This window comes from Tachypleus tridentatus, chromosome 7 (genome assembly GCF_004210375.1).
Source record: "Tachypleus tridentatus isolate NWPU-2018 chromosome 7, ASM421037v1, whole genome shotgun sequence".
NCBI lineage: Eukaryota > Metazoa > Arthropoda > Merostomata > Xiphosura > Limulidae > Tachypleus > Tachypleus tridentatus.
In genome coordinates this window covers 143,978,552-143,991,358 of record NC_134831.1, presented here as the reverse complement: position 1 = coordinate 143,991,358, position 12,807 = coordinate 143,978,552, and the positions used below count along the sequence as shown (strand labels likewise).

The 12,807-nt window shown below is 34.1% G+C and overlaps 1 protein-coding gene across 4 annotated transcripts in view; it reads left to right on the top strand.

Annotated features, from left to right (window-relative positions):
• The window catches only part of Fen1 (Flap structure-specific endonuclease 1), a 49,076-nt gene that overhangs the window by 22,882 nt on the left and 13,387 nt on the right, over positions 1 to 12,807 (top strand). For all 4 annotated transcript variants that reach the window (XM_076514488.1, XM_076514489.1, XM_076514487.1 and 1 more), the window contains 2 exons: positions 6,972 to 7,074; positions 11,345 to 11,408. In XM_076514488.1, coding sequence (XP_076370603.1) covers positions 6,972 to 7,074; positions 11,345 to 11,408 — 167 coding nt within the window. The remainder of the gene's footprint in view (positions 1 to 6,971; positions 7,075 to 11,344; positions 11,409 to 12,807) is intronic.

Here is a 12,807-nt window from a genome sequence, read left to right as displayed (position 1 = left end):
CTAGCACTTCTGCTTGTTCCTCCACCTTCTTGACCATCAAGACTCGGGCAGAGCGTTCCCCTCTTTCCTTTTGAACTGACTGTTTCTTTGACTATAATTGTCCCTTTACACTGGTGGAACTGAAAATGGACCTTCATCGGTCTGCCAGTACATCTGTTGGACCTCATGATGTTCATTATAACATGCTGCACCATCTATCTCCTGCTTCTCTTGATGTCATTCTGATTGTCTTTAACCGGATCTGGCAGGAGAATGTTTTTCCTGATGCCTGGAGCAGGCTATTATTTTACCTTTCTCTAAGCCAGGGAAGGATCCCAAGATTCCTTCACACTACTGTCCAATTGCTTTGACGAGCTGTCTCTGTAAGACCTTAGAAAGGATGGTTAATGCTAGTCTTGTTTGGTTCCTCGAATCAAACAACCTCCTCTCGCCCACCTAGTATTGGTTCTGACGACAGCACTCCACCACAGACCACCTAATTTGTCTTGAAACATCAATCAGAGAAGACTTTCTCAAACGCCAACATGTTGTATCAATATTCTTTGACATTGAGAAGGCCTATGACACAACATGGAGGTATGGCGTTTTGCGAGACCTCCATACATATGGGTTACGTGGCCATTTTCCCATATTTATTAAAAAATTTTTAATGAACAGGAGATTCCAAGTTCATGTGGGTTCGACACTTTCCCGTTCTTTTGTACAGGAACTTGGAGTCCCTCAAGGCTGTGTTTTGAGTGTCACACTCTTCAGTATAAAGATAAATACCATCACTGAACAACTCCCTCTCACTATTGCGAATGGGCTGTATGTCGACGACTTTCACATCTCATGTCAGTTGTCAAACATGAGATATATTGAGCGGCAACTACAAACTGCCCTCAATCGTGTACTGAAGTGGACTATGGCGAACGGCTTTTATTTCTCTCTCTCTCTAAAACCGTATGCACGCATTTTTGCCGCCAACGGAGTATTCACCCTGAGACCAAGTTCTTGGGGCTTATCTTTGACGGTAAGCTGACCTTTATACCACACTTAAAGCAGCTTCTGGTCAAATGCACAAGAGCACTGAACATCCTCCGTGTCCTCTCTTCTACCAGTTGGGGAGCAGATCGATGTTCAATGTTAAAGGTATATTGTGCTCTTATTCGATCAAAACTCGACTATGGATCAATGGTCTATTGCTCTGCCAGACCCTTGGCCTTAAAGATGCTGGACCCCATTCATCACCAAGGACTTCGACTCTGCACTGGGGCTTTCCGTACCTCTCCAGTTCAAAGCCTATACGTTGAATCTCATGAACCTTTTCGGCACCTTCGCCGTTTGCAACTATCTTTACAATATTCTTCGAAACTTCTTTCCTTAACAAAGCATCCCATCTGGGGATGTGTTTTCCTTCCTCGGTGGGCCGTACTTTTTCAGAACAGACGATCTGCCATTGCTCCGTTTGGCCTTTGCATCCGGGAGCAATTGGATGAATTTGGTTTGTCCTTGGATAACATTGCAGATTCCACAGGTCAACTCATCCCACCATGGCTTATTACAGCCCCCAAATGTGACCTTTCTTTCAGCCATCTGAAAAAGGCAGATACTCCAGATTGGAAGTATCATCTTTTATTTAATGAACATTTTTTAAACAATCATTCCGTTCCCATTTATACAGATGGTTCTAAATCAGGTAATTCAGTGGGCTTTGCTATGGTTTGCTGCAGTTCGGTAGTTGCGCGTAGAATCCCCTCTACAGCTTCTGTGTTCACTGCTGAATTGTATGCCATATCTCTTGCCTTAGATCATATTGCAGCTGAGCAGTACTCCAACTGCACTATTTATACTGACTCACTTAGTTCTATACAGGCCCTGGAATCGCTACACGTTGGTCACACCTGTTCTCACTGATATTCAAAATCGACTGGCCCATTTCTCATTAACTGCTACTTCTATCCAGTTTTTCTAGATACCAGGCCATGTTGGTATTCACGGGAACGAGCTTGCAGACAGGGCAGCTAAATCTATCTGCTCTGGCACTATCACCACTGTGCATATTCCATACATGAACTATAGTCTTGTATTCAAGGCTCGGCTCCATGCCAGCTGGCAGTCCACTTGGAGTGAGCAACGCGACAACATGCTTTTTCAAATAAAACCCTATATTTGGCTTTGGCCATCTAGCTTCCATGAAGTTTGGAAGGAGGAAGTTGTTCTAACTGGACTACGCATTGGTCACAGTTTTTTAACTCATCATTTTCTTTTATCTGGAACTGATGCACCAGTGTGTAGTTTGTGTAACACTCAAATCACTATCAGCCACATTTTACTTTCTTGCCATCATTACAATTCTCAATGACGGCAATATTTTAAACATGTTCTGTCCCAGGGTTTATCTGTAACATTGGACAGTGTTATTGGTGATGGTGACACTCTCCACCTTGATAAAGTTTTTAGTTTTTTAATGGCCATTAATCTTTTTAACCTCATTTAAGTGTTGCATATTTATTCATTACACCTTTTTAATTGTGGTTCTTTTTTTACAGTTTCATTCTCTATAGCTCAATTTGACATTGGAAAATGGCCAGAACATTAAATAACTCGACACCAGGACTGGAAAGGCCAACTTCAGGTGACTAACGCTGCTATTTGAACTACTCGTTAGTCGTCCTGGCAAGTTGTTATTACACTTTTGCTGCATGTCATTTAACACTTTTACTACTTTACCTTTTAGTACTGGCCATAGTGACACATAACCCAGAACCAGGACTGGAAAGACCAACTTCAGGTGACTGACGGTGATTCTTATACTTACCTGTTAGTCTTCCTGGCGGGTTATGATCATTACCATTCTGCTACAGGAAGTCCTTTACAACTTTGTAGTTGTTATTACACTTTTGCTGCATGTCATTTAACACTTTTATTACTTTACCTTTTAGTTCTGGCCATAATGATACATAACCCAGAACCAGGACTGGAAAGACCAACTTCAGGTGACTGACGGTGGTTCTTATACTTACCTGTTAGTCTTCCTGGCGGGTTATGATCATTACCATTCTGCTACAGGAAGTCCTTTACAACTTTGTAGACTGGATGTCAACATTGGTTTTACGCCATTTTCTGTTTTAATTGCTGTTTTGTTTTTACCTTCATTTACTTTTACAAATTTTACTCCATTTACTTTACTTTTACCTTTTTACTGGACATTTGGCTACTCATTATTACAATTTTGCTATGTGTCTTTTAAAACTTCTATTATTTTACATTTTGATAATGGCTGCTATGACACATAACCCAGAACCAGGACTGGAAAGGCCAACTTCAGGTGACTGACGGTGGTTCTTGAACTTACCTGTTAGTCTTCCTGGTGGGTTATGATCATTACCATTTTGCTAGAGTAAGTACTTTACAACTTCTTTTACTCTGCTTTCTCTCTTAACATTGTAGACTAGGTGTCAACATTGGTTTTATACTTTTTCTGTTTTTCAATGATGTTTTGTTTTACCTTCATTTCCTTTTATGTATTTTACTACATTTACTTTATTTTTACCTTTTTACCGGATGTTTGGCGCAGATAGCCTAGCTGCTTTGTGCCATAAAACACTAAATCAATCACTCAATCAATCAATGAATTATGGAAATACTTTCAGATATTCAATTTTAAGTTCAGTTGATATTGACACTTGTTTGTTGGATGCATTTTTCACTTTTTTACTCATCTCGGGCACAATGGGTTGATCATAGTTTGAGATAGTGACATTCACCTAAGCTGAATGATCAACTGGCTACATCTGTGTAACTCAAATTATGATCAACTCATTCCTGAGATGGGTAAAAAATGAAAATTTTGTTCAACAAATAAGTGTTAACATCTGCTAAAATGGAGAAAACAAATTCTAAGTTCAGCTGTTAATAATGGTTAGAAACATTGTGCTGGAGCAACTCATTACTAACAATCATAATTTCCTTTAATTTTGTTAGGAAAATAAGAGTTAGTATAATGAGTGTGAAATTCCTGTTCAGAAATGTTACTTTCTACATCACTAAGAACTATTACTTCATGTGCAACTGCTGTGGAACTTCCTGTGCATGCCAGGAGCCTTGAAAAATACTCTTTTCCTGGCAAGAGTCTTATGTGAATTAAGCTAGCTTTTGATGTAATTATCTGAATACTGGAGCTCTTCACCAATGTGAGAGTAACACAACCTTCCATCTGCAGTATAGGATTCTACCCTTCTTCCATACTTCTTGTGCATTTAGTTTACCTCATCAAAGGAGGTTATGATCAAGTTCTAGTACTCACCAGGATTACTGCATGTGGATTTTATGTTGGCCTTCCTGCTTGTGGAGGGCTACAGCATTGCGATGGTTACATCATATGCTGGCACAATGCATGCAGACATGTGTAGGAATGTGAGTTTGTTTAAGGTTTTTGGAATGTAAAGAAAATTTTATGGCAGTTCTGCACAAGGTAATGTCTCTTTATGGCATAGAGAGGTATCTGTCTGAAACTCACTTTTGATATCTAACGTCACTTGTTTACATGTGGTATATGTAGCATGCAACAACCCTCCACCAGTAGGAATGTAACATGCACACTATTCTAGTTGACTTCCCCCAAGGGGCCATGGACCACAATCTGGGAACCTCTGTTCTACTGTATAGATAGATAGTTGCACTAGGAAAGTATGTTGCACTTCTGTTGGTGGAGGATTGGTGCATTCTCATTTGCATGCTACAGTGTAGCTATATCATATTCTAAACATGTAATGTTATGTGGGAGACTCAAGGTTAGTAAGTATGTAACAGAAATACATCTTTAGTGTTAGAATGTGTTTACTTTCAGCTAAGGAAAATATTAACATTTAAAAACTAAATTATGGAAATTACATTTTTTTTGCAGAATAATTGGATAAGTAAGTTAAACAAAATGTAATGATACACAAGGGATTTGTTTTACTTTATTAAAATAGACAAGTATTCTTTCTTATCCAGATTTTGCTTTTGGTTCTGTGAAGTATGTTTTAAATTTAATAATAATAAACAAATATGAAAATTTGAAAAGGGGTGACAGGAAGCCCAACAAGCATAAGAGATGTCCATTTATTATTAATCACATATAATTTACATTTTAACCTTCACACACACACACACACACACACACACACACACACACACACACACACACACACACCTTAACACACACACATAATTCTTGCAAAATAATGTTTCATTTAATTTATCTTAAAATTCAGATTTTTACTTTACATAGTACAAATCTTCTATAGAGTTTAACGAAGCCCCATATTTAATATTTAAGTCTCTTACAGTTCTTCCATATTTAATATTTAAGTCTCTTACAGTTCTTCTATAAAGTTGATTACCAAACTTGATTGTTTCAGCTGTAACCAAATACATGATAAAATATTTTAAGTTATTTATCAACTATATAGCCAGGGATGAGAAGTAGCTAGTTTTTGGCATACTTTTACCATTTAATTGTTTAAATCTGGTGAGAAAAATCTTGGAAGAGGTGGAGCAGCTGAGGCCAGAGAAAAAAATACTAGTATAAGCAACCTTCAGTGCTTTAATGTTCAGCCACTGAAGGGTGATCATCCTAATAATGAATAATGTGGTTCTAGTGCCTCAAACTGGTCTAGAATACACCAGAGGGCATATAGATTCCTTTGTCTTCTGGCATTTATTTAGTGGGATCCAGGATTTAGCCAAATGTTAGACTTGCTATTCTCATCCATTTTTAGAGCACGCCTAAATCATTTTTATTTTACACAAGAGAGCATCATTTATAATTTTTTAAAGCTGACTCGTTTTCCACATTACTACCAACTTACTATCACTTTACAAATCTTTGTAAATTAAGGTAGATCTTAGTGTAGCACCAATCTTTCTATCTTGCATAACTCTAGTCAAATGTTTGAACCAATAGCTTACCCCTAACATATGATCTGAGAAGTAAATTTGAATGATTTTTATTAAGAAATAAGTAAGTCAAAACAGGTATTGCAAGAGTGAGTCAATACATAAATGTTTAGTGCTGCATAATGATATATATTAGTAATTTACCAGTGTTACTCTACAATTTTAAGGTGGGATGGTTTGGTTTTCTTTTTAATATTTTTCAAAGGTTCTTGCATGTGTCTGGAAAAGTCTTCATGTACTCTCAGGGGAGATACATACCACAGGTTGGGCACCACTGCTCCATGTAATCAGCCTTTTTTAACATCTTTTTTTTTATCATTGCTTCAATACTTTTTGCAAGTCACTGATAGATCTTCAGTAGTCAGTTTTTGCATTCAGAAAAATTCAAATTTATGATATAAATTAGCCAGTTTTGTATTTCCTTTATACTAATTTCATTAGATTTGTAATAATTAATTTTTTGTGTTAATTCAATAGGTTAGCAACTAAAATAATTCTAATTTTTGAGACTCTCAGACCTTTTTGTTTTTTTCTAAGTGAGTATCACATTACCAACTGTCAATAATTTCTCTCCTGTACAAGATCTTTACTCAGTTTCTCAGAATTTTTGGTGTCATCAGATTGAAGAAATGGTGTTTTAAATGTGAAAATGTCATGTCTGTAGGCTTTGGAAGTCTATCTGCAGAGAGAAAATCTCATTTTGAATGTTTGATTTGTGGAATTGTGTATTGGAAAATATTGGCTTGTTTATTTTTTTCAGAAGCACTTTATTTCTTTGTCCAATTTAATTTTTAAAATGTTAAGTGCAATATTCTGATGGTGAGCTGTAGATTATTAGTAGTTACAGCACTTGGTTAGAGCACTGGATGTTTCTGTCAAACAGTTTCTTCTTATTTCTGTGTTAAGGTTCATGCAACTGAATGTTTGAAATATGCTGAATGTGCATATACAAGACATAAAATAGGCTGATAAATTGGTATAACTGAACTTCTATGAAATTATTTGAAAAGAAAGCAATTGCTAATGTCATTTTATCTTTTTTTCAGTCACTTGGTTGGGTTGTTTTATAGAACAATCCGTATGATAGAAAATGGTATCAAGCCTGTGTATGTTTTTGATGGAAAACCTCCTCAATTGAAAAGTTCAGAGGTATGGAAAAAGTTTTGTTTTTTAATTCAGATATGTATGGGACAAAGAGTGCAGTAATATCAGATGTTATTATACAGCTATGCAATCTTACTCAAGGAGAAACGGTACAAACCGTGGTTTTGAACACTAAGATTACACACTATATGTATGTTGGTGGTTATACTAAACTATTAGACAACCGTAAGTTACAAATTACTTAATTTATAAGTAAATTTAAAAAAAGGAAAACTTAGTTCGTAGCGTGACCGAAGAAGGTAGAAATGTTGTTCTCTCCTCTACATTAAAAAAAAATTCTCAACCCAAACAAGCCGTTTTTTACATATATAAAGTCATAAAGTTTTGATTGCCTCAACTGGCATAGCATGACAAATAGTTATGCAAACAAATGATACAATTTAAATTATCAGATGTAAATTACATTTAGAGGTTTCCCTTCACATAGTTTTTTATTTATACAGTACTGTACAAAAGTGTAAGGACAAGAGCATATTTTGTCATTCTTTCTGTTTTATGAGGCTAATTGTTCAGTGTCATTACAGAATGTAAATTTCATCACTGTGGTAATGCTTCACTGAACCCTGTTGACAACTGAATGAGCCAGGGTGAGAATATTTCACATTCTTTAAAATTCCCATATATAGTTGTACCATGGGAATGCCATAAGATTTCTGCTTCAATGAACATATTAATTAAATTTAGGGCCTAAAATAACTGTCATTTTATTTCATGCATTGTCTTAACTATGCACAAAGAACTTCACAAGAAACTGGTATATGCTAAAAGAAGTCAATATAATACCCCTCCACAAATAAACCATTGATAAAACATTGCTTAAAACTATCTATCTTGTTGTCATGCCACAGTCAAAAAGAGCATAAAGAATTGTCAGTAGAGTAGAGATTCACATAAAGATTTTACAGGATGCTGGGTGGACTCTCTGATAAATTGCTGCAGAGTTAAATTGTTTCCAAAACACTGTCAAGTACACCCTAGATCATGAGACTGAGACAGATAAATTTGAAAAGAGGAAGAACATCTAAACTTAATGATACTGTTTTTAAGTATGTTCAATCATGCAGCCTTAAGAACAGAAAGAAGACTGCCACTGATCTCAAGCATGAGATAACCATGTATCAAATGATAGAAAAGTGTCCACATCTACAGTATCAATAAGACTCAACAAGAATGGAATGTTGTGTAGCAGTTAAAAAACCTTTTACCTCAATCTCCAAATATTGTCAAGAGACTGAAATTTGCTAAAACATACAAAAAATGGACTGTTAATGATTGTAAAAGGGTTTTATACATGGAGGAGTCCAAGTTTAAAATATTTGGTTCAAAGCATAGATTGTATGTTCAGCAGAAGAAAGGTGATGGATTCTTATATCAATGCATAGCACATACCATGAAGCATGGGAAGGCACTTCATCAGTTTTGGGGTATTTTTCTGCTAATGCAACAAGAGATATTTCCAAAATAGATAGAATAATGGACCAGTGCAAGTACCATCTGACTGATCTAAATATAGTGGTTTGCATATCATTGAAAAATGATTCTACCACAAAGAAAACACTCATTCAATGTGTGCAGAAATTACTTAGCTAAGAAAGAAGCTGCTAGTCAATTAAATGATGCAATGGTCCCCACACAACCTTGATCTTAACCCAATCAAGCAGATCTGGAATTTCATGGATCAAAAGCTTGCCAAATCAAAAGTTACCTACAAAGAAACTTTATGAGAGTGTGTTAAAGACATTAAGAGTGAAATTGCAAAGGACACTAAATATGTTGCAACAATGCCTGACTCACAAAAGGGACACAAAATATTAACTGTTTGCTGAACTCAAACACTTCCAACAAGTTTCTGTTGTATTAAATATGAAGATTAATAAATCTTGATGTGTCACCTGTGATTTATCCTCCATTGTTCATTGAAAGTAGCCAAGTATGAGATAAAATTAATTAGAAAAGAATAATGGAAAATTACAAAAATTGCACATTTTATTCTTTCTTTTATATATACTTTTATTGGTTATGTCATTAAAAATAATATATCTGTTTGTTTTATTTGTGTTTACACGAGTTATGTTTATTATTGGTAAGTGACTTTTTTTTAATAGTAGTATTTTGCCAAACAGTGACAAGGAATTTTCACATTAATTTTTAGTGCCAATTAGTGATTATGTAGCAGTGTTATGTCAGCAGACAACTAAGCAGTGATGTAGGATTTGTTTAATTCTAGACAAGTTATCTGTGTGCAAAAAAGCCAGGTATTAACCCTTTCATGTCAGGTCAAGAGTCAAAGACAGTGTCATCGCATTTGTTGACTTGCATTCAGAATTTTATTGAACTACTATTTTATGAATTGATGTCAAAAAGTTTGGAATCAAGTTGTAGATTATAATTCAAACTTTAATAATATATGAGTTAATTTCTTACCTTAAAAGTAAATAGTAAAAGAACACAATGAAGTATAGATTTTAGTGAGTCATGTGGTATGTTGAATGCAGCACTCTAAAATTAAATACTTGTAATGTCAAAATACAAAGTCTATTGTTTTGTGCAAATTAGGAACTCAAATTACTGATATTGACAAGCTAGAATATATAATTAGAACCTCATGTTTTGAAACTGTCACTTACAAACTAGTACTACAGTATATGACACATGAATAACCAGTCAACAGCTTAGAATGTCCCCAGTGGTTTTCTCAGCCATTTTAACCTTTGGAAAGGCTACTACATATTTTTGATTAAAGTTTTATTTTTTACATTAAATACATTTCAGTTACTAAGCTTAATAAGTTGTAGTGGAATTCAATGGTACCAGTGTAGTTTATCATTTTTGTTATTCAGCTATATATGTATGTAAAACCTAAAAAAACAATTGATATCCTTCACGTGTGAAATTTTAAAAGACATAGCAACTTATGTCCAACAGCAGCCAAGTACAAAGGTTGTAGTCAGAAGAGGTAATTGTTTGCTATACTTCTTGATTTATCGTTCCATATTTTAAAAAAATGTTTAATAATTTATTTGTAAATGGTGATAATCTATATATATGTGTATATATAATGTATGATAATTGAAATGTGACTGTATATCACTAAATTATATCCCACTTAAACACAGCACAGACACAGAAGATTAAAGGTCAGTTTTATATTAGTGGATAATAAGTTGTGTGAACTGTCTCAATGCAAGTTACATAATGTTAGCTAGGCACAACTAAAGGTCAATAAAAAAAATAATAAATATATATTTAAATACAGCATTATGAAACCTGAGCTACTTAAACTAAACATTTGTATTTTTGTGTTATATGTAGTTATTCTATCACATAAAAAGCATAATTTATATTTATTTCTTAATTTTTTATGATGCTTACAAGGTTGGTCAAGTGACAGATCCCACAGAGTTAGAGTATAACATAGAATGTAAAGTTTTGCTGAAAAAAACATTTGAAATGTAATTAGGAGGTTTTAGAGGTTATGCAAATAATATTTGAGATTTTTTGGGACGAAGAATAGTTTTTTTAATCATAACATGAAGACACTGCACTCAGACTAGTAACAAAACAAATTCTAGTTTCATAAACAAATCTTTAGTGAAAATATTTCATTAAAAAATCAGGTTTTTTGTACACAAAATGCTTTGTAATTTCTAGTAAAAATCTACCAAATTTACTGGGGATATATATGCTGTATCAAAGGTTATAGTGCAAATACTTAACGTGTGCATATGTGTTGACGAACTCTGGTATGTTATACCAAGCCTATAGCAAAAGAGTTAATTAAATTGTACTCTCATTGTTCCAGAGGGCAACTTTTAACCTTAGATTTGTGATAACTGATTTGTTTTCAAAATTTCAAGTATAATCATTCACATTTGACTGTCACACACATTTATTGAGCAAAATATTTTCAGCAAGTGTATGTTAAAAAAATTATACCCTTTAATTCACATTTTATTTTTAGTTCTATGACTAGTTGAAATTACTGCACTGATAATTTAATAAAATAATTGTACAGAATAGAATCATCATTTAATAAAAATTGAGTTTGGGATAAATTGTGTAAAATTAATGTATAATACACTGTTAGTCTGTATGTTTTTTATTTAACTTTGCTTTTATGTTTGGGCTTGTTTTGTTCATTTAAATAACATTTATCACAGGTGTGGGTTTTGTGTTTTTAATGCTATCCTTCCTATTGACTTTATTTTGCTTGACTGTGTAAGTGTTAATTTTCTATATATATTTCTATGTCCAGTTGGAAAAAAGGCAAGAGAGAAGAGAAGAAGCCCAGAAACAACTTGAAGCTGCAGAAGAAGCAGGTGAATCAGTTGAATTTTATTTCTTTTAAGCTTGTACATGAACAGATGAAATATTTGGTGTGCTTATTTTGTAATAAGTCATTCAGTAAGCCTCAGAATTTCTGTGTTTTTTATTATTATTCATAATTTGTTCTGACAAAACAACATTTTGTATTATCTTTAATGTTAGGCCTGGCATGGCCAGGTGGTTAAGGCACTTGACTCATATTCCGAGAGTCGTGGGTTTAATTCCCCCGGTCTCACCAAACATGCTCGCCCTTTTAGTCGTGGGAGCATTATAATGTGGTGGTCAATCCAATTATTCATTAGGTGAAAGTGTAGCCCAAGAGTTGGCAATGGGTGGTGATGACTAGACTTCCCTCTAGTCTTACACTGCAAAATTAGGGATGGCTAGAGCAGATAGCCCACGTGTAACTTTGCTCAAAATTCAAAACAAACCAATCTATAAAGTTCACTATTTAGGAAGATAATTTTAGATTTGTGTGCATAAATATTAATTTAAAATTTGTATCACATTTGTACTAACAGTATTGGAATTAGTCATTTGAACTTGCGTTCTTTAAGCCTGATTAGTTGTATGAGGTGTTAACATTTGTCTACACTAACATATTTGCTAATGACTTAATTAACTTTTTAACTCTCAAGGTTTCACGATTTGTGCAAGTTTACTTAACATTTTATGTTATCTTAAGTTGTTTTTTTTCTTTAAAGGTTTTTAATTGGTTACCTCTTACTGAAATGTGTATAATCAAGAAATGTCATGTTGTTGGATATACATTCTGCTTTCATTTTAAATATTTTTTGTATGCACCTAAAATACTTCATAATCTTGTTGCACTGTCGTTTTTCAATGACAGTGTGGTAAAATATGATTTTGCATGTCTACAGTGTAAGTGTATACATGTTATTATGGTTTCAGAATTATTTATTACCTTTTGGGCTGTGAATATGGGTGGCTTTTATATCTTTGCATGTTAAGTTTTGTGACTTACCAATTTGTGCTACGTATTGGAAGAGATAATTGGTCATTTTAGTATGCTCTGCTTGTCAAGTTAACCTTTTGCAGTTACTAAGACTCCTTTTTTCTGTAGGATTCGTATTTAGCTTTTATGTTAAATAAATTTTTAGACTAAAAACACAAGTATAAATTTTGGCAGGGTAAGAATCATCTTCAGCTAAGTCAGCTTTATTTTTCTAAAAATGGTTTTTGGCTTTGGTAACAAATTGCATTCAGATGTAGTAGGTACAGTTAAAATAATTTAAGGGAAAGTTTAATAAATATTTGAATGATAGAGTATAGATCTGAGATTTTTAGTGTCTAATTTAGTAGATTGGATGGCCAAGATGAAGCAAAAAGTTCCTTTAATGTTATTTTAAATTTTGCTCTAGTGCCTCTTCA